Genomic DNA, 22,520 nt, shown 5'->3' on the forward strand with positions numbered 1-22,520 from the left:
GAGGGCATTCCAGCGTTGGGTGGCTTCCCACAGACTGGATCCCGTGCGTCATGGCGCGCGGAGAGTGTTGGTCACATCGGAATGCGTTATGGCGCTCCGTCACTGGACAGTGCCACATTTACTGACCCGAGGCATGCCCGGTGGCTTAACCTCGCCAACCTGTCCCGGTTCCCCCTTCTCCTGTGTAGCGGAAGACCTTTGTTCAGGCTTCTCCTCAGGTTCCGCCTTTCAATATCCCTAAACAGCCAAAATTAACATTAGATTAAAATGTAATTTAACTAAATTAAATTAAATGTCTGTGAGCTGCCTCTCAGATGCTCTTTCTATATGCAGTGAGTACGAGAGAACCCAGGACCCAGCTTCAATGCAGAAAATACCGGTCATCTCTGACTTATGCCTCCATGTTCAATGTTGCGCGGTCCAGGCCACGGGGAAAGTACTGGGAACCATGGTCTTACAGGAACTCGCGCGGTGGCTTAACCTCGCCAACCTGTCAGAAAAAGACTCCCTCTCAAAGTCCCGGTTCCCCCCTCTCCTGTGCAGCAGAATACCGGTCATTTCTGACTTATGCCTCCGTGTTCAACGTCCAGGCTGCTTCTCAGGTGCCGCCTTTCAAAATCCCTAAACAGCCAAAATTAAAATTAAAAATAAAAATTAAATTAAATTAAATTAAATATAATGTCTGTGATTGTTTGGTGCCCACACCGATTATCCCCCCCAAGCGAAAAGCTACGGAGTTTTCCGGGAGCCCATGATCACACGCCCAGGACTGACCACTTGAGGACACACAGCAAAANCAGTGAGTACGAGAGAACCCAGGACCCAGCTTCAATGCAGAAAATACCGGTCATCTCTGACTTATGCCTCCATGTTCAATGTTGCGCGGTCCAGGCCACGGGGAAAGTACTGGGAACCATGGTCTTACAGGAACTCGCGCGGTGGCTTAACCTCGCCAACCTGTCAGAAAAAGACTCCCTCTCAAAGTCCCGGTTCCCCCCTCTCCTGTGCAGCAGAATACCGGTCATTTCTGACTTATGCCTCCGTGTTCAACGTCCAGGCTGCTTCTCAGGTGCCGCCTTTCAAAATCCCTAAACGGCCAAAAATAAAATTTAAATTAAATTAAATTAAATTAAATTAAATTAAATTAAATTAAATTAAATTAAATTAAATTAAATTAAATTAAATTAAATTAAATTAAATTAAATTAAATTAAATTAAATTAAATAAAATATAATGTCTGTGATTGTTTGGTGCCCACACCGATTATCCCCCCCAAGTGAAAAGCTACGGAGTTTTCCGGGAGCCCACGATCACGCCCAGGACTGACCACTTGAGGACACAGCAAAATCTCCGACAGTAAGGAGAACACAAAAACCATGATTCAGAGTGTTACTAATGTCCCCAAGGGATATTCACAAGGCGGGGCAGAGCCCCCTGACCTGGTTTCATTTCGTTGCTGACTGGAGGACGGGCTGTCGGCCGACCCGCGGGCGGCAGCTTCCTCTCAGAGGCTTGTTCTGGCTCCCGATTCCTCCCTCTGCTTGTCTTGTGCATCTGTCCGTGCACTTCCTACTGTACACAGTAGCCTTCAGTGTGGTAAGCTATTTCTTTCTTTCAGATGGTGCTTTGGGCGGGACACTGCTCCGGACCAGAGTGGTGACTACAGAGAGGGACATCTGCATTAGAGCCAAAGTAGCACATTTCAGAATTCATTTATTTTCGATCCCTAGCAAGCAGTCTGCAGCAAAGACATTTTTTATTAATTTGTATTTATTTTACATGATGCATTTTGCCTCCACCTGTATCTTTACTCCTTTTATGTTTATTGGTGGTTGGTATACCACCTAGTGGTAGCAACTAGCAACTGGGGGGGGGGCAAGTTGGGAGACAATTCTTTCCTTGCTTCTCACCGGGGAGTTTCTCTAGGATGAGGTGTAATGTATACTATGTACACTTGTATTCATGCATGATAACTCGTTTTGGTAGTAAAATGTCAATAAATGCACATTTACAGTGACCTCTTTTTGTATAGTGTATGTTTGCATGATAAGTTTAATTTATACTTTCTATTAGCCTATTAGGAAGATATTCACTAATGCTTTTCATTTATTTGTAAAATCATTGAATGCATTCACAGATATGTTTTTATTTGTTACATTTGTTTGTAGATCCATTTCATATTCGCAAGATATTTTTGTGAGTTTACAAATGTTTTTTTTGTATTTGTGGAAGGTGTTTTTATGTACAGGTACACATTTACTCACTGATTGTCAATCAGTTCACATAAATAATATTGTGACAAAATCTACCTCCATACCCATCCCTCTTTCTCTTCAACTGCACAAGTTTACACGTCCTATTTCCCCTTCTCTCCCTCATTCTTTTCCTCCCTTTCTTTCTCACTCCTCCCTTTCTACTCTCTTCTTCACTCTTCAAATCCTTCATCTTCTGTCTTCTTCTCACCTGTTCTCCACCTCTCCTGGTTCTTCATCACACATTTTCTCCTCTCTTTTTCTCTTAACTTCAGCTTTTAACTCTTTTCTATTCCTGCTTCCTCTCCTGGTCCACAAGTTGTCCTGCCCTGTCCCTGCACTCTCTTACTCATTTTCCCTCATGGCTTGCCCAGCTCTCCAAAAATAAATAATAATGTAAATGGCTAATTCCCCAGTACAGTACTAACAGAGCGCCATTGATTTGCCAGTCCAGTCAGAGAGACTGAGAAGAAATGACACCAAGTTGAAGTTATAAATATATATAGTGTTATAATAAACTTCATATAAGATTTGGGGCTTTTGGGAAAACATAGGGCTGGAGCCCCATCAGCTGCCCCCTCGCTCTGCCTATGATTAACACGCATAAAACCCCAGGCAAGGTAGTATTGGGAGGTGGGTATCAGTGAATTTTCAGCATTTTTGCTAAAAAATGACTTAGATAATTAATCAGTTCTAAAAATTGTTGCCGGTTAATTTTCTGTAATCGACTACATTTAATCAACTTATCATTTCAGCTCTAGAATTCTTGCCAGTTTCTTGGTAACATAATTACACTGCTATGTAGCCTATAGCAGGGGTCAATAGGTATCCAACAACAAATTTTCATCCTTTGGCCCACTAGCAGATGAATCTCACCACAGGCATTATGCTCTTAATTCTAATTTAAGTTATTGCAATCCATTGGACAGTCTAATTCATTGTCATACCATGATCTTAAAAGTTTGTGTTATTAAATATCTTGTTTTATGATGAGCAAGGGAAGGCAACATTTGACAGAAAGGTGTGACTATTGAATTAGGCCCTGGGAATATTGATACACTATTTTCTTCAAACCCAGGTGAAAATGAAAATACCTGTTGCTCATGACCTACAACACACAGATGCACATTCAAGGAAATAATGATCATTTTTCATTTGCAGGCTTCATTGGTGGGGTCTGGAGCGGGGCTGGATTAGCCGTTTAGGAGGCCCTTGGGTGAAAAGTTGTTGTTCGTCCACCGAACACAGTGTCATTGTTTCCCCAGACACACAGAAACCAACCAGTACTGTACCCAGGAGTGGAAATTATTAGTTAATTAATCAATTAGATGATTGACTGAAAATTGACAGCAATTTTGAAAATGTATTCTTCAAATCATTTTTAAGCAAGCTTCTCAAATGTGAATATTTGCAGGTTTTCTGTGACAGTAAATTCAGCATTTTTGGATTTTTGACTTGATCAGACAATACAAGCAAACTAGTAGCAATTTGAATGTGTTTTCTGTTTTTTTTTCTTCCTTTTAATAACATTTAAAGAAAATACATTACAGTTCTTCTGCAATGGAATAATACCACCTTACTCAAGGCTTTTCTGTGTTAATTATTTGAAACATGATGTTACAACAAATGAGCTCAATATAAATTAAAAACGTCTTAAAACTAGATTTTGACAAAGAGGACCTTTCATAGGTTATGTTACACTTAAGTGGTGCTAATCTCTGACAAATTTGCGAAATTTGATTAAATGGAGTAAATCTGGGGAGCCCCTGGGTAGTTGCCCAATTTGCCTGGTTGGTAATCCAGCCTTGGTCTGGTGTCAGAGAATGAACGTCTCACTTCCAACATCAAACTTGGAGTGATTTAACAATTTGCTGCTTTGAATTAATCCCTGTGGGAAAACTCTGTATTTGGCCCTTGCCAGCTATTTAGGAACACAGCAGCCATAGTGCAGGGCCCAACCAAATCCAGTTCTGGGGCTACTATTTCATGGGGTCAAGGGCAGTAATACAAAAACATCATGTTACCATTCATTCACCTTGGATAATTGGCAAAAAATCTAATTTGAAAGACCATAACTGTCCCACCAGAGATACTGTAAAGAAGTGGCAGAGGCATTATTTAGCCTGTTTCTAAATGGGAGTTTGACTCTCTTCTCACATTTCTTGGAAGAAGGGTAAATAGATATATTTTATGTATCACCTACATTATGCGAATAGCCTTTGGGCTCTGAAAAAATATGACAAGTGTTCAAAATGCATTAAAAATCCATCTTATGATCCAAAATGTGGCCATTAAATTGTCAAAAGAATAGTTTAATTTCAAATTTAAGTTCAATTATTCTGTTATCACAGGGAACCCATAATTAAACTTTATTTTACCATTGTATGAATTGCACATCACTAGGCTAAGGAATCTCTTAACACAATCAGTTAAACTCTGTCGCCATCAGGTGGATCTTATACTGTCACTACAACAGGGGCTGTTCTCAGTCTCCAGTTGGACTGTACTGTTGGCCATGGTTATCATTTTGTAATTGTGCTTAATTAAATACTTGAAACATGAACAGATTATGATGCAGGTCCCTGGGCACAGCAATTTAAATGGTCCCTCATGAACAAGACACCCAGGCTGAGAGAGACAAAATGATTACAAACCAGTTGTGACATTTGTGGTCATTGTGAGTCTTTTATGGTTATTTTGCGTCTGTTTGTGGTGATTTGTTTCGTGTCTTGTCCAGTAGCTCATAACTGGTATGCTGGATTGGAAAACAAACTGACCTTTATCAAGGTTTCTGTTGTCATTCAATGAGGAAAAACTAAAATGAAGTAATGTAATAATATAACATTGATGAAAGTGGATCAAACATAGCTAATCTTTAATGTTTAATGAGGGGAATCTACAATGAATATAAAGTGTAAGAATACAATAATTACATATTTTTTCCTAAACTTCACTTTTGTTTCTCAGCGCTGTGCCCTCATGTATTTATAAAATACTTATGGTGGGCCTATAATTTATTTCTCCTTTCCTCCTATTTCTCCTGTCCAAAGTGTAACTGCTTTGTTTCCCATAGTCTTGTTTCTTCTCCTTTAGGCTACCCACACCTACATACCGGTGTACTGTATGGAGATCAGTGAAGCTGAAAAGTTATGTAACAGGTTTCAGCTCACGTTCTTGTCACGTTCAGGAAGGATCTCGTCCAACACTAATCTATCCACAGAGAAAATACAATAAACATATTAATTACGGATTTGGATATTGGTTGCAACCTTTTTTTATGCGACTTGCTGGTAATATAGTCTAGGCCTAATGCAAAGAACAATTCAGAACTTTTTGTGCTCAATTGAACAAGCTAACCGTTGATATCAAAAATCCTGGACGTATGTATGAGTAATAAGAGAAAAAAAAATTAAAAACATAAACTTATAAAAAATAATAATATGAATTAATGCGCATAGGGTGTAAATAATAGAAAATAAAAACTAGAACGAATGAATGAATGAATGAATGAATAAGTAGATAGATAGATAGATAGATAGATAGATAGATAGATAGATAGATAGATAAATAGATAGATTAACATAAATTGGTCTAAAATTTAGGGGCGCGGAAACTGACTGACGTAGCTAAGAATGCTGCGTCATCTGCTGTTTTGACCAATGGAAAAAACCGTATGCAAATGACAGATTCTTGTAGGAAGTGGAATCGGAGATGTCAGAGCTGCTGTTGCTAGCCTCGGCTCTGTGAATCAGAGGGCGTCCAACACAGAGCAAACAAACAAACAAAAAACAAACAAAAGAAATGCCACGAATATAAATACTACATTTTAAGCAGCAAGGAGCTGTTTCTTATTTTTCCACAAGCTGAGGTAAGTAAGCTAAAGATGCTGCTATGTGTTGAGTGTGGTTTGGTGTCGATGCTCGGGTTGATGCTGCCTCGTTACATCGATAATTAACGGAAGAAGTCGAACGGTTAAATGCTCTGTATCTAAAGATAATCTGTAAAAAAACAATGGTTTAAAAAAAAACGTGTATAATGGGGCTGCTTTTCGACTATGTGATGCTGTAAGCTGAAAATACTGCCTAAATATATCAGGGTGGCCAGCAAACTCGTCCAAAAGGCGACATGGTTTTTTCATTTTGTGGACCAGCAGGGCGGCTGGCCTTCTCTGACAACCACAACACAGATGCACAGGTTAACGTCCTTTATTCTTTTTTCTTCGTCCGTAAATGTACGTATTCATAACCTTTTTCTTTTTCTTGACTAAATAACAGTAACTAACCTAAGAACAACATGTGCCCTTGTGGTTGTAAACGCCTCTCCGCTTGTTGTGAGTCGTGACAAAGAAGGTAGAGCTAATATTATCAGCGCATTTGCATCGTTTAGCAGTTTAATGACACAGAGTGACTTATAATAAACACTTTTTCTGAGCTACATACGACTGTCTGATATACTCTCTGTATTTGCTTGCAGTGGATGAAACGGGTATTAGCTGTGTACGTGGATATGGGGCGGGTTATTCAATTAAGCTAATTTTATGCAGCCGGGGGATATTTCTGAGTTAGAGTTAGTTTGTGACAAGACACTGGAATAACAACTAAAGTGCAACGATTAGTTGATAACTATTCTCATAATGGAATAATCGTTTTGGTCATTTTTAAAGATCATAATGACAAAACCAGCTGATTCGAGCTTCTAAAATGAGCTTCTCTTTCTATAGTTTTAGACTTCTGTTCTTTTATTTTGTAATTTCACAGCTGACATGGATGGCTTTGTTTAATTCATTCTTGACATAACAGTAAACTGAATGTCTTTGGGTTTTGGATTGGGGTTCAGTGGATGTGTTTGTGATTTATTTTTCTGCTCCTCAGGTTTGACCACATCACTGTGACGTATTGTCAGACTTTTGGAACAAGATATTATTGGATTTTAATTTGAACATAAAATGTAAGTAAAGCCATTTTTTTTAACTTGGCATTTTGCTACCTGGTCATAACAATATAAAACACTGTCTTCTATTTTTGTGAAATCCTGTACCACAACTTCCCTTTTTTGTCTTAGTAGGAAATACTTTGGCCTTTCTGTACATTTTACACTTCCTGTTTTTTTAATTCTGTAATTTCACAGCTCAGATGACTTTGTTTCATTTTTAAAAAAACTGTAAACCTTTCAGCGAATGCTTTAATGTATAACTGTATTGGTTAATTGCATTACAAGCCATGTAACTCACTATTGAAACTCAGTGTGCCTGCTGAGGTAATGCCAGCACCTCTGTCTTCTATGTAGCAAGGCTTCCTATACTGTGTAAGCTGTAATGTAATTAAGTTGAGTGTATTAAATAACTGACTGTTCTTTGTCTGATTTTGTTGCTCTCACTCTTTATTCTCACAGATCTGTTGCTGCAACGCCTTTGGTTCAGAGAGGAATATTTAGGTCAGTCAGACATCATTGAATATTTCTCTTTTCCATTTTTGTGCTTTATCCCATCTCCAACTTAATCACAGTTAACCAAGACCTCAAGAAAATAATTTTGTTATTTATTTCAGTCACATTTAAATACTGAAATGGAGTGCAATTTAGTTCTTAAATCATTAGCTGTGTAAATGAGTAAAAATACAGTCTATGTTTCTGAAATTTGTGTGTCACAAAGGAAAACACTGAAAGAAGTGTTGTCCCTTGTTTTGTTTTTCAGAATAATCATGAACACCCACGACTCAGACGTGCACACCATCTCTCCAGAGCTGCCAGCAATGTTTGATGGCATGAAGCTGGCAGCAGTGGCCACAGTGCTCTACATCATTGTCCGCTGCTTGAACCTCAAGAGCCCCACTGCGCCACCGGACCTCACCTACCAGGACACGCCTCTCAACCGCTTCCTTCTCAAGTCTTGTCCTCAGCTGACCAAAGAGTGAGTTGCAATCTCAGCTCTGTTTCTGTCACTCAAGGCGTTGCCATGGACATGGTACTGCTGCTAAGCCATCTGGGGCTGCAGTGAAGGTAGCAGTTTGTCTGGCAGTAGTCCCATCTGTCATCAGACTGTGCTACATGTCTGTACCAGAGATGTCTGGCTTTACCCTCAGTTCTAGCATGAATTAAATACAGGCTGTATTTTTGGGGTTATCCCAAAGGTAGATTGGGTTTGTCAGACTTGCAATACAAATATAGACTCATTCACCACAGGGCCAGGAGATTTGCATTCATGATGCTGCTAGTCTTCCCCTCAGGATAACTCTGATGTCTATTATAATCTGAATATTCCATTTGAGTTCATAATAACTGATGGAAACTATTGGTTTTTGGAACAGTAACATAATCCTGGTTAGGAACAGAGCTCTAACTTCCTGTAATTTAGAGGAACACCTCTCCCTCCCTCATAAGAGTGTAAACTTAATTGTTTTTCCTGACTGAGCATCACTGTCCATGTCCTGTGGTCTGTTGTTGATGTAATAGTCCAGATGAACTTTCAGCTCTGTGGGGCGACACTCTCAAGTCTTCATCACGAGTGTCTGCTTATGTAACCAATTGTTACTGAGCCCTTTGCCTTTCAGCTGCAGTGTCAGTGAATGATAAGGCCACATGGATGTTTACATTTGTGTCTGGTTTGTTACCATACCCTCCTCAATGGCTATATTTTGATTCATAGAAATGTCTCAGTGTGAAGTTTAACTGAGATAACTGGAGCTGGTCAGCATCATCTATGTTATTGAAAAGTCACATTTGTAACGCATAATGACAGCCTGCGGTGTTGCATAACAGAGATCAATTACACAGCAGAAAGCATAGGAGGGGTGTTGTGAGGTTAACCGAGTCAACAATGTTCTTGTTTGGGAACATGCACGCAGGAGTTTTGGCTAATGTAGAGGACAACTTGTTGTAATTTTGGCTCTTGATATTAAAGCAGCAGTGATGTTACAAGTACATATATCAAGGCGGCAGCCAACAGTAAACCGACCAATACCTGACTAAATATAGTTAAATACAGTCGGGCAATAACAAGAGAAAATACCATTAAAAGTGAAAAGAGAAAGAAAAGACAAATGAGTGCAATAAACGTCCCTAAGTGGATTTGAGTCAACATCATGCAGTAACTGTAAAGTTGCCCTTTTTTAGCAAATTGTCAGGACAAGCCATTTAGTCTTTATTTATTGTTAGCAACTGTAGTATTTGGTGTTTTCTCAGCTTGTTGGTATCAAAACCCTGTGACTTCTTCGGACTTTGATCTGGACTTTAGATCTTAGCTGCATCAAACCGAACTGATGTATCCGTTTCTGGACTTTGATCTGGACTTAAGATCTCAGCTGCATCAAACCAAACCAATGTATCTGTTTCCTGTTTCTGTTGCCTAATAGCTTTGAAGCACTCATGCACACACTGTATGAGAAGGAGACATTTCCTTCTCTAAAAGGCAAACTGTGTTTCAAATTCAAACAACGTTCGCCCCAAAAATCACCAAAATTAAAAAAAAAAAAAAAAGAAGAGAGATCAGAACCTGCTCACCAGGTTTTTTGATACAGAAACTAAGACTCAACAACAAGTTGAATTTGTAATCGTAAAAAAAGTTATGTTCACATCAATAAGAATTGTAAATTGCCATAAAAAGGCCCATGCTTTCAATTATTGTCAGTTGAGGAACACAAAATGCTTATCTTCCACCAAGAAGTGAAACTCCTCAGTTACAAAATATGAACTGAGCCTATTAATAGGGATTTTGACGAGAGGAAAAAAATACCAACAGAGAAAGAAAGTTGTCTGTTGCCTCCCATTGATGAACTCAGATTACCTGACAATGTGCTTATCCTCCTATCCACATTACAACAATGAGGTCATCCTCTTCCTGTAGTCATCGAGTCATAAGCCTGGAGAGTACCTTCTAGAAAAGTGTGGTTGAGCTTCAGATACCCTTACAGTGCATGCTGGAAGTGATTACATTATCACCAAATGGAAGCAGTCTCCTTTGTGATTGACAATTCTCTTATGTAAGACTGTATTTTCTAGGTGCAGTAATTGTTGGAGCCACAGTAAGAGATGAGGAAACACACTGTTGAAGGGCTTGTGTAACTGTTGATGTAACTTAAGCCTTTGGTCTCTGCAGCTACTTACTGTCTCTGTGTTTTGGTCTCCGTACTGTATACACAACCAGTGTTAGCCTAAAGTTATGCTGATCTTGTGTATCCCATCTCCCATCTCCCAGCAAGGCCCACATTGCACTTTATTGGTAGCAAGTCAGGCAAGAAAAAAATCCAGATAGGATGTTATGTAACTGAAGGAAAAAGAGACAGAGACCCTCAAATGTTTGCTAATGTATAATTTCCAAACACTGGGAACAAGTCAGATTTGCCCTGTAGGAGCTTGTGTTTGCAGATGGAGTCTGGTTTGTCTTTAACTGAACCTATAACTAAAATGTTAATAAATTCCACTGTGAATAGTTTGACTACACGGGCAGTGTAAGATAAACTGAACATTGACTTGTCACCTTTTTATGTCTACAATATACTATAAAAAGTCAATGAATAGTTGTTTTGGCTGGTGTCCCTATAGCTCTTATTACCAGCCATTATTACAATATTGCATTGACGTGGCTTTCCTTTATTTGATCAGATAGACAACTGAAAAGACACTATCTAAAAAAGGTTTTCCAGTCAAGTTATTCTCAAGCGTTTAGTCTTGGTGTGAAAATAAGATGGTGATTCAGGATAATGCACAACATAAGGCATAATATTTCAAAGGAATATTACGTAATCCAAAGACTTTAACTCCTACAGCTAACTCCTACAGAGGTGTCACTGGAATTCAAGTACACATGCACAGCATAGCTTAGCAAAAGATAGCAACAGTCCGACGTTAAACATTGATATCTGTTCAGAGCATGGAGCAATCTTTCAAAAGCTGCAACAGAAGTGTGACTTCGTATGCAAACTATGTGCCAAAACATTCTTGTCTGTGTGATAAACCACAAATGCAAATTTATGTGCTCAGGATAATATTCTGCTGATGTCATTTGTGCCTATTAACCTTTTGCTCTTATTGAATGCCTTAGTAGAATGAGCTCATATTTCTACATCAAATTTAATAAAGTCCAATTTTTTGTTTTCCAGATACATTCCTCCCTTACTGTGGGGTAAGAGCGGTCACCTCCAAACGGCACTGTATGGTAAACTTGGTCGGGTGAGCTCCCCTCACCCCAGTGGAATCAGAAAGTATTTACCCATGCAGGATGGGGCCACTGCGACCTTTGACCTCTTTGAGCCACTGGGGGACCATCGAACAGGAGGTAATGCATTTGATCAAGATCTCTTTACCAACATTTTTATACTGTTAGTTGCTGTTATTTGGATAATACCAAACACAGAAACCTCATATACAGTATTTTGTAGTTCTTAGTTGTATATTCTAAATCTGTTTCTTTATATTGTAATACTGTGACTGCTAGTTCTCTTTCTAGACTTATTGATCTTAAATGAGGTGTACCATGTCCGTAATGCATTTGAGTGTGGACAGATTTAAAGATGGATTCCTTTCTTGGATGTCTCAGCTGAACCTTGACCCCACCACCTTACTATTTCCATTCTATTTTGCTGAGGCTATATTTGACAGACTCACAGCCCGATTCTACAGCTGCAGTGCTTTGTCTTTGATGTGCTATTTAGGAGGGTGACATACACTCCTTCTTATCTGTGCTTACATATTTCTCATTGGCAAATATCTATCCTGTCCGTCTGCCTCTTTCACCAGGTGACATCACCATGGTGATATGCCCTGGTATTGGTAACCATAGTGAGAAGCATTATATCCGAACCTTTGTGGATTACGCCCAGAAGGATGGTTACCGCTGTGCTGTGCTGAACCATCTTGGAGCTCTTCCCAACATCGAGCTTACCTCTCCACGAATGTTCACTTATGGTGAGACCAAGGAGCTGACTTCAGTCACTGTTTTAATTGCAGGAGTGTCTAAGAATGATAACCCAGTTTTTAAAAAGAAAAAAGGACTTGATTTAGACTGATCACTAATGCCATCATCATCACTTTTGGCTCGGCCTATTGCTCTCATATGATTGTCTAGTGTGGTTGAGGCTTAAGAAACTGGGCAGTAGCCACTCTCATATTAGTTAAATTAAAGCATTTTTAAAAAAAATGATGTTCTTTGGTAGCACCATAACTTCATTTTAACATAATCTGGTTTAGTCAGAGGTGTTTTAATGATTTAATAATTTAATTTGCCTTCATTTAGACTTAGAGTATTTAGAGTATAGCATTATTTCCAGGTAAAAATGAAAAAGCTATATGAGCTTGTGTGTGACCCTAAAGCTCCCAGAATTAGACATAATAGACTTGATCTTATTTAAAAGGGTCTGATAGAGACATACATTTAATACTCTGAGCTAAAGGCACCTTCAGCTGGAACTGCTTAGCAGAGAAGAATGCTCCGTCTAACAGAGATGTTACCCAGTATTGATTGGTAACTCTACACTGTTTCTCTTGCAGGGTGCACATGGGAGTTTGCAGCCATGGTTGGTTACATTAAGCGGACATATCCTCAGACCCAGCTTATTGTAGTTGGCTTCAGTCTGGGTGGAAACATTGTATGCAAGTTCCTGGGCGAGAACAGGACGAACCAGGAGCGAGTGCTGTGTTGTGTCAGTGTCTGTCAGGGGTACAGTGCTCTCAGGTGGGTTGCTGTCCTCTCATCTTTTAATTAAAATGCATTGTATCATCAAAGTCCCTTTATAAATAACTCTGGCTCTTGATGTACACACATTTCTAAATATAAATGAAACTCAGCATTATGTCATATAATGATAAATGCTTACAAATATAATCACGTTAAGTCCTGAGTTTACCAAACATCTCTTAAGAGCTGTAAAATCATTCTGCTATGCTGTTTTACTAGTGTTATCTTAATTGATAGTTTAGCACTTGTCTTTTGTCATTTTAAAGAACTTTGGTCAAACACAAGCAAAAAGACAGACAGGTTGTTAAAACTTTCCCTAAAGCCATCTGCCTTGGAGCACTGGTAAATGCTCTGAACTGGTTGTTCTAGTCATTTGTATTAAACCCGGTCCACTGTACATTCTATTTGATGTATTTTCATGAAAATCTTTTTTGTCATCATAATGTGATGAACTGAACTGGCTGTCTAAAAATGTTCACAGTAAACATTTTGCATACATAGTCACATTTTGTGGAGGACAACCCAATGACTGTGTTGTATTTAAATCACTAGTCCATGTGGGTGTTTTAGAGTGGACTCTGTACGCTGTGTTGATTTGGACTGAGCCACACCTTCTGTGTTTTAAATGTTAGTGTCTCTTGGCAGGCATGACAGGTTAGGTCTGTTGAAGTTTGGGTGTAGACACTTAGGGAAGGGTGTGTTGAAGAGACTGGCCTTTTATGATGTTGGAATTGCAGTTTTTTTCCTCTTAATGAATTCTTCTTTCAAATCATCATCCAAACTTACGCTGGCCCTTACGTCAGCATTCCTTGAGAACTGGGGCTGTTGCTCTTTTCCACAAATAGTGTGAGACTAATAAGTCATACCACACAAATGGAATGGAAATGTCAAGGAAAATTGAAAACATTTTCTGATGGTCAGTTATTTGTTGAATATCATTAGCTGTTGTGTTGCTTCAGCCTGTGTCTGTCTGTGAGTGGCATATTAATGCCCGACACCGTTGCTGCTCTCCACCAGCGTGACTCTTTGTCCAGTGGATTACACAGGACATTGAGTGTGTTGTTTGGAATGCAGACAGGCTGCACAAAGCTAACTTCCTGTATGTTTGTCTGTATCTCTCAGGGCTCAGGAAACATTCCTACAGTGGGATCAGTTCAGACGCTTCTATAACTTTCTCATGGCTGACAACATGAAGAAAATCATCCTCTCACACAGGTATCACTGTTTGTCCTGCATATGAAGCACAAATACTTTTTCATTACTTTAAAGTTCTATCCATGTTTCTTATTTTTACATAGCTGTTTTCTGGTGTTTGCCAAAAACAGTACTCATAACTTCGTAACAGACAATATAACAGACGACATGGTTTGTCAATTCTCTGAACGTTCCCTAAACGTCCACATGAAAACTATGACCCCTCCTGTTGATACAGCAAAGAGGTTTTCAATGCATCTTCATCACAGACAGATTGAGATTGTATTGGACTGCAAAGAGAATATGGTTTAGGTTTATTGTGCCTGTGAGTTTCACTTAAAAGTAAGGGTGAAAATAAGTTTACACGAGTTGCACCATCTTGAATTCTTTTTACTTTGTCTCTTTTAGTTATTAACGGTGAATGGATTTGTAGCAGTATTGTTATATTATTTGGAGGTATTGGTTGGAAGCTTTTGCAGTTTTTTTTCCTAAGTCAAGGGGAGGGTCCAAATAAAATATTGACAACACCATGGCAACACTTTGTTTTTAAAAGTTAAACATATGGTTCAGTCCCACTCCCCCACCCCAATAATTTGCACACAGTCCCTTACTGCATATTAAAGCTGCATTGCATTAGTAGTTAAGTAATTTACTTCCATTGTGTGTGTGTTTTTACATGTTACAGGCACAGTCTGTTTGGAGGAAGCTCAGTTAAAATGATAGATGCAGATCTTAGTCGGCTATACACAGCGACTTCCCTAATGCAGATTGATGACAACATCATGAGGTATGTGTAACAATTTGAGATTGCCTTCATAGCTTTCATCGTTTTGATGAAGTAGATAACGGATCTGAGTTTTTAGATATCCTTATCTGTATTTTACTTGTTATCTACATAGTGTTAATCCTTTTGTCAATGTTGAGAATCTGAAATATCAAACAGGTTTCTATTATCTTCTAGAGATAATAATGACGACTTTTTCTTTGGGTTTCAACAGAAAATTCCACGGCCACAGCTCTCTCAAAGAGTACTATGAGAAGGAGAGTTGTGTTCATTATATTCACAATGTAAGAACTGCATTTTCATACACCTCACATCATCTCATATTTTGTTTCTCTTTTTGATCTGTTTGTGTATTTGATGTGTGGATTTTTATTATTTTCTTCCTTTCAGGTAAATGTGCCACTGCTGCTAGTGAACTCTGCAGATGATCCTCTGGTTCACGACTCACTGCTCACTATCCCTCGCACACTAGCAGGTAACTAACAGCATGTGTCATGACAACAGCAGCAATACTAAACCCTAGTGTTAAAAAATGCTTACAAGCTGTTTTAACCATCTTCATCTTAGCAAACATAAAGTTATTATCTGTTACTGACCATTTGTATATTTCATAATCTGCCCACATTTCAGTGATACTGACTCACCTAGATCCAAGTATGCATCTTAGTTTAAAACCAGCTAAGATTAACAGTAACCAGATGTATTGGTTTGTTTTAACTACATTTTCAAAGAAATGTAGTAAACTGGGTCTTCTCTCGGCAATGTCAGCTCAGAATGAGGTTCCACTAATAAAAAGTGAAGAAAAAATATATTAGATATAAAATATATATTATATAATATAGTATTTTTATAATCTGATTTTGAATATCACTGACAATCTGAAAAATTAATAATGCTCAATTATACAGAATTTTTAATACTGCAGACTAATTCCCAGATTTCTAAAACCATATAAACCAAAAATAAGGTCTTTATTCCATACAGCGCACTCTGTACCTGCAGACAGATCGTGGTATATTTGCAGTTGATTCTCTGTTGAGTCATGTTTTTTTTAAATGCAACAGGCTTGTCCTGTCAGACTAATGGTGGCAGCTGATGTCTCAGATTTGGTTCTCAAAAAATATGTCTGCAGTCTCTAAGGGCCTTCTGATGTGTTGGCTCCGCACCCTGAGTGGGGCAGGGTGTGGCACAGAGGTCAAGTGTATGATTAATGTCTTCCTTTTTTTTTTATAGCAGCTGTAACAATCACTCACACATACAGCTGAGGGTCCCTCTATCTGTTTAAAGTGAGTTTAACTCCTTCACAGGCTCCCAATGTTAAAGATTTTATCCTGGAAAAACTGCTGAAAGTTCAAACCTCATTTTCACAAATATAAAGAAGCAGTTTGCTGTTTGACTGCCTGCACATTACATGGTGCCTATCAAGCTCCCCAGACTATGCTATATTTAAACTTACTGACCACGTTAACTATTTTGGAAAAGGAAAATCCCTCATTAAAGGGTTTGTGTGTGTGGGTGGATGAGTCCTGACTGGAAGTACAAGTGATTGTACCTTACATGTGTCTCGAGACAGCAACACTTACTGAAAAGAGGATCAGCTGCCCCTTTGCTTTAAATGTGACACAGTGACTGTGACACATGACTACTGGGAAAGGACTCAACAGAAATAAACTTGCTGTGTTGGAGCTATAATTAGCTTAGATAAAAAATGTTTGATAAGAAGTTTACAGCTTAATATCAAGTCAGTTACGTGTCAGTTAAGTGTTACATTTGGTACATGAAGGTATACTCGCTCTGAGAGTGTTCATGTGCTGAATGTTGTTGTGATACTAGGTTAGATAAAGTTTGAATACGACTGCCGCACCAGGAAAAGACATAACGGGTTTTAAACAGTGGAACAAAGTAAAAACTAATAATTTATTAGTCATAGTTAGATAGTAAGTGATATGCCCATTTGTTTGTCCTCAAACCTTGTGCGCCCCGTTGTAAGTACGAGCTGTTCTCCAGAGTGTTCTATTCCCACCTGTCACTCAATGCCTGGTGAGATGGTGGCTGTGGGTCTGGATGAGCACTCACTTATCCCAGGGCAGATCAGCAGCTGTCATGAACAGTGCACTGTGGTGAAAGCCCTGTGGGATCTTAATCACTAGTCAGGCTCCCCCACTAACCCAGATGAGAGCTAGAGAATAAAGAGATCCAGGCCAATCCCTTTCAGGAGACCACCCTGCCTGGATTGCCCGCAGCTGCAGCATGAGGTTCATACAGAAATCAGAAAGAGATTAATGCTCTGTCTGCAATGTAGAAATGCTGTACTTTGAGTTTCAGGGTTTATTTTTTGTGAATGAAATAAAAACAGTAGGAATGGATTCACTTGCAAAACACAGCGACAGCCATCATCCATAGGTCTCTTAAGGAGAGCTTAGTGTGATGGTGTAGTACTGAATCATTTCTCGTCCACCGTTAATGATTTCACTACATGGTCAAAAAATATGTGGACACTAGAGCATTGCACATGTATGATTATTGAACATCTTACATTCCAAAACGATGAGCAATAAAGTGGCTGCTGTAATAGCCTCCACTCTCCTAAAAGGCTTTCCACAACATACGGCTGCAGTGGTCTGCTCCCACTCAGCCGCAGGAGCATTAATGAGGTTCAATACTGATAAGTCATCATCTTAGGTCATCCTAGGGTAAGGCAAAGTTCTTCCACAGAAAACCTGAAAAAAAGCATTTCTTTATGGACCTTTTTTGTACACAAAGGCATGGGCAGACACTTCAACATACTTTTGGTCAACCTGAGAAACCTGTCAGTCAAGGAAGTCATGTTTATATCCTATAATATTCAAAATCACCTCCAAGTTACACATTGGAACAACTAAACTGTTAACCTTTCTTAACTTAGCCATTCAGATCCTGATTTTTAATTTAAGAGGGCAGCAGTGGATTTCTTTCATTCACTTGAGTCTCGGTTTACAATGGAACTTAATGACTGGCTCAGACGTTGAACAGTGATAGTTGCCATGTCATCATAGTTGAGTCCTGCTGTTATCTGTTCGACCATGCAAACCCACCCGCACTATCTATATCAGTCATAGAATAATAATCCCTGGCAAGTCGATATTTGGGCGTGTGTCCAGTGTTGGTTCTCAGACACTGATGAGTAAACATTTTACAGAAGCCTAATTACTGTGTGATGTGTCACTCTTTAGCAAAGAAGCAGAATGTGGTCTTTGCCCTGACGCTACACGGAGGCCACCTGGGCTTCTTTGAGGGAGCAGTGCTTTTCCCTCAACCCCTCACCTGGATGGACAAAGTGATTGTGGGATACGCCAATTCCATGTGCCAGTGGGAGAAACAGAAACCACCGTGCCAAAGTGGCCACCTGAGGGAGAGCTCCTGCGCAGAGGAAAAAGCTTAAACCTCTGACTTCTGTACCTCTCTTACTCGTCCTCTTCCCTCTCACCGTCTCCAACACCAATGTCCCAGCACTGAGGAGATACCTGAACTAAACCTTAAACTGCTCTCTCCTCTGCCTTCTCCTCTGGTGCTACTCACCTCCACCGACCCACACTCCTCCACGCCTTCACCACAGTTCCCCTTTGTAACCACCATCACCTTACAGTATGTGAAGGAACAAAAACAACTAACTGCCTTTGTGCTCGTTTCCCTTGCGAGAACTTTGACTTCAGACCAGGACCATTTTGTTTCATGTACACAACAATGATCCTTGGCTAATGGAGGCGTTGACCAAATATGACGGGAGATGACATTGAGCTGGCACGGAAAGGAAAGTGAGAGCACCACTTTAGAGTAGTCCAGTGAAAAACAAGAGCACACAAGAAGCCTCTTATTACAGTAAACAAGGACTGTGCTGCAGAAGGTGCCCATTTCTTGCACCTGTAAGAAGCTCACTGCTTATCACCGCCAAGGCCATATAGCCTAGTCTGCTGTCTTAACCAACGCAGCATCTTTGTAGTATGTATGTATGTAACTCACAGATGTAGTTTGTATGTCTGTGTGTGCCTGTGTAGACTGAGAGTTAAAGACCCGTGACGGAGCATGTGACCTTTGTGTTTGGTTGGTGTAATCCAAATTCTCTGTTCTTGGTCCATTGGCCCTTATAATGTCTGTTCCTTCGGGTGAACCATTGCTCTGTTGTTTGTGGAAAGTGTTCAGTAGAAAAAAGATTATGGTGGGATTTTACACATTATTTCCAGCTCATAACATCCTCCAGGCACTTATGTTTAACACTTGAAATGAAAGTGTTCAGTGCTTACCAGACATGACCAGGGATCAACCCCAGATGGGATTCACACACATTCCCTTGGTCGCATTCTATCACTTTGATTCAATGCACTTTAAACCCTGTTTGCCACAATCTATTCTTTCCTTTTCTAACTCATTAATTGAGGCGTAGTCATGGAGATTATTTATTTAGTTTAACTCTCCTTGTGACAGAGAGGAAGAACTGAAGGGAGCGAGGATGATAACGTGAAGTTAGATGACTCAGATGTTCCCCGTGTTGTCTCTTGTCGGTGTCTTTGAGCCCTCTTACTCTTTCGTCTGCCTGTGATCAGCTGCAGGTGCAGCACGGACACAAACCTATTGCCACTGTATAAAGGCTAATACTCAACCCTGTACATTTAATGCAAACACACTTTTGCATTTTCCAACAGATGATCCTGTGGTTTTGAAATGTGGAAAATGCAGTCTACTGATTGGCCAGTGGTGCTGTTAAAGGGAAAATTCAGCAGATTTTTTGTTTTTTATAATCTGAGCTGGGAGGTGTGATGAGTAGGAGGGCTGAGGATACCAAGGCTAAACCAAATGTTTATTTTAGTGGATTGTTTGTAAAATACTGGTGATTGTTGTATTGTATAATTAGATGGAGAACACTGCATGCACGAAAGAAGAGACTGATTTTAATGCAAGGGAATATTTTTGTTTCAAAGACTGCATTGAAAAGCATTTCCTGTTTTCTTGACTGGGCCGAGTGTTAAAGCTGCTGCAACGCGGCAGCGGCAGCAGCAGCAGCAGCGCAGACTGATAGTTCAAATTGATCACAAACCTGTTTTGATAAAATCTTACTGCAGCACTGGGACCTGTGGACTTTCCAAAACCTCAATCTGACTGAGAAGCTTTTGCAAACCTTGATATAATGGCCCAGGAATTTGCTTCCAAGGCCAAGTAAGTCTGTTATCTAAAACCTGCAAACAAACACTGTGATGAGACAGATGGGTGATTTGAGATGACAAACAGATACACAACAGTGCATCTTATAAGGCTATTTAGGCCAAGGTTAGTGTTTTTATAAGACCTGGCAAGTTGTTGCGTTTATTCCAGTTGCAGGAAGTTTTGCATGTCAGGGCAGTTCGTGTAATAGCACACATTGTCAATCAGTGACGTGCAGAATATCAAAAAGAACCAAAAACCTCTATTCCCTAAACAGCTTTTCAGTTTTTGTTTACATTCAGATGTTGACTCTGACTCTGCAAACAAAACATGGGGAACTGGAATAAAGTCATAAATTAACTCTTGGAAATAGTAGTTTGGGTTTAGATTTTTTTTAATCAAAAGAATAATACTATAATAGTGAATATGATCACTACTGAAATCAGATCACAACACAGTTTAAGGAGATCTGTTGGTTTTTGAGATGGCTTAAACTTAACCTCCTTTGTTGGAGATTATTCTGCGGGAACACTATGAAATCCAGGCATTAATCTCACCAGTGCTGACTTGACTAAAATTAAGAATAGGGATTCACCAACCCAACTTTATCCCTCTCAAGGCAGAGTATCGTCCAAACAAAATACTGATCTGATACCCACACTTAGAATCTGTACACCACACTGTGTGGCACTGTAAGGTAAAATGAGACCAGAGATCGCTGTGGTTGAAAGTCAGCAGCCTGTCATGACTGAATTAATGAAATTGAAAGTGGACACACTGAAATCTATAATGAGATTGACTTTGAAACTGTATTTAATATGGATCAGTGAGATCGAGGCCGATTTGTGTTTTGGTTGGTGCATCTCGAATTGGAACGACTGTCATCCTGCATTGTTCAAACAACAGATCACTGTTGCCATCTGTTGTCAGAGAGAACTAACTGCAACTGCCAGTCATTGATGGCAAACATCCTCTCAGTCACCCACAGTGACATTATACAGTTCATGGATCTCTCTGTCCTCAGCTCTCATTTCAACAACAACAACAAAAGAAATTGTTGAGATTTATTCTGACACCAGCACAAACCCAGTTTCTGCAGTGAGAGCCATTTGTGTTCTTTTTAAGACTTTTGCGTTGCCCCGATTTTGCACAAAAATGCAGATGTATTATTTGGATGTATGTTTTTTTTTTTTTTTTTTTTTGTTGTTTTTTTTGGATTTTTTTTTTTTTTTTTTTTTTTTTGTTGTTTTTTTTGGATTTTTTTTTTTTTTTTTTTTTTTTTGTTGTTTTTTTTGGATTTTTTTTTTTTTTTTTTTTTTTTTGTTGTTTTTTTTGGATTTTTTTTTTTTTTTTTTTTTTTTTCTAGTTGATTATTTTGGATATGTTCTTTTTGTATTTTGTATTGTTATTGTGACCTCTTGTGTTATTGTGCAAATGCATCAGAGCGTGAGTGCTGTTGAGTAAACTTGCAGTAAGTGTATACTGTGTCATATCAGCACCTCTGATTGACTAAAAACCAAAACTTCTTCACTTTAACAATGAAAAAGCAAAAATAAATATATAAAGATAGTGTTTATTCACATATTTGAGGGACCAGGGAGGAAAAATAAAGGCAATAACCAATCAGGAGGGATTCTCTTCTCATGCTAATGTGACAGGAAACGTCGTCAAAGTCTATTAGCCCAAAACATGTCACATACATTAAGATAATTTTGGGATCGGACATGTGTTTTATTGTGCTGATATAAAAATGTTCTCCACTGTATTTATCCTAACCCCAGTGCTTCAAGCATCTTTTTTTTCAAGCTTGTGGGCTCATGTTTAATTGCTGTAAACTGAGGAAGTTGAATATAAATCTCAAGTGACTTAAAATGTCAGTGAATCCAAAAATACACCTTGGATTGGGGGTGAGTGTTGTGTTCTTCTAAAAAGATTCTTCAGTTGAAATCTTAAAAGCCTAAGCAATTTAAGATGAGAGCCCACAGTATGTTAACCTACAGTAACCATTATTCAGCTTTAATTTTTTGTTTACAGAAATTTTGATGCTGAAAGACAGTTAAGGGATGTGGTGACAAGAAGGAGCACACATAGTCACACAACATATTGTACTCTGATAGTAAACACTGGGTGTTTTTGTTGGAGAAAAGCAGTGGTGTGTGTGATCTAATTATGCGAGGAAATATGGTTATTGTGTTCCAAAATAAATTATTTTCTCAAGAGAAAGCCAGTTTCCTTTTTACGGTCGGATGTTTCTTTAAAATCTCTTTAACATAAATGTCGTAATAGAGTCCGTTATCTGGTTGATTTCAAGGTTTATTGCTAACATGGCTAAATACTTGGCTGTAGGATTTAAAGATGTGGGTTAGCATGACATGGACTTCTGACATAAGAGCCATCAGATGGTCAAAAACAGTTCAAATACCTTCAGATCAGCTGTTTCCTTCTT

General features: G+C 39.0%; 1 protein-coding gene across 3 annotated transcripts; it reads left to right on the forward strand.

Moving 5' to 3' along the window:
- Window positions 1-5,966: 5,966 nt before the first annotated feature.
- On the forward strand, window positions 5,967-21,307 carry LOC111238679 (monoacylglycerol lipase ABHD2-A). Of its 3 annotated transcripts, none has more exons than XM_022768313.1 (13): window positions 5,967-6,120; window positions 6,403-6,483; window positions 7,124-7,199; window positions 7,644-7,685; window positions 7,945-8,160; window positions 11,348-11,523; window positions 11,985-12,152; window positions 12,735-12,918; window positions 14,044-14,136; window positions 14,801-14,902; window positions 15,114-15,183; window positions 15,290-15,374; window positions 18,112-21,307. In XM_022768313.1, the coding sequence occupies exons 5-13, from the start codon at window positions 7,952-7,954 to the stop codon at window positions 18,318-18,320; spliced, it is 1,296 nt and encodes a 431-aa protein (XP_022624034.1). In that variant the 5' UTR covers window positions 5,967-6,120; window positions 6,403-6,483; window positions 7,124-7,199; window positions 7,644-7,685; window positions 7,945-7,951; the 3' UTR covers window positions 18,321-21,307. The 3 variants fall into 3 exon arrangements, with proteins under 3 accessions (XP_022624034.1, XP_022624035.1, XP_022624033.1); XM_022768314.1 differs by having other exon boundaries at window positions 6,403-6,446; XM_022768312.1 differs by lacking the exon at window positions 6,403-6,483.
- Window positions 21,308-22,520: the final 1,213 nt, after the last annotated feature.

Source organism: Seriola dumerili, unplaced genomic scaffold (genome assembly GCF_002260705.1).
Source record: "Seriola dumerili isolate Sdu_G_001 unplaced genomic scaffold, Sdu_1.0 BDQW01001449.1, whole genome shotgun sequence".
NCBI lineage: Eukaryota > Metazoa > Chordata > Actinopteri > Carangiformes > Carangidae > Seriola > Seriola dumerili.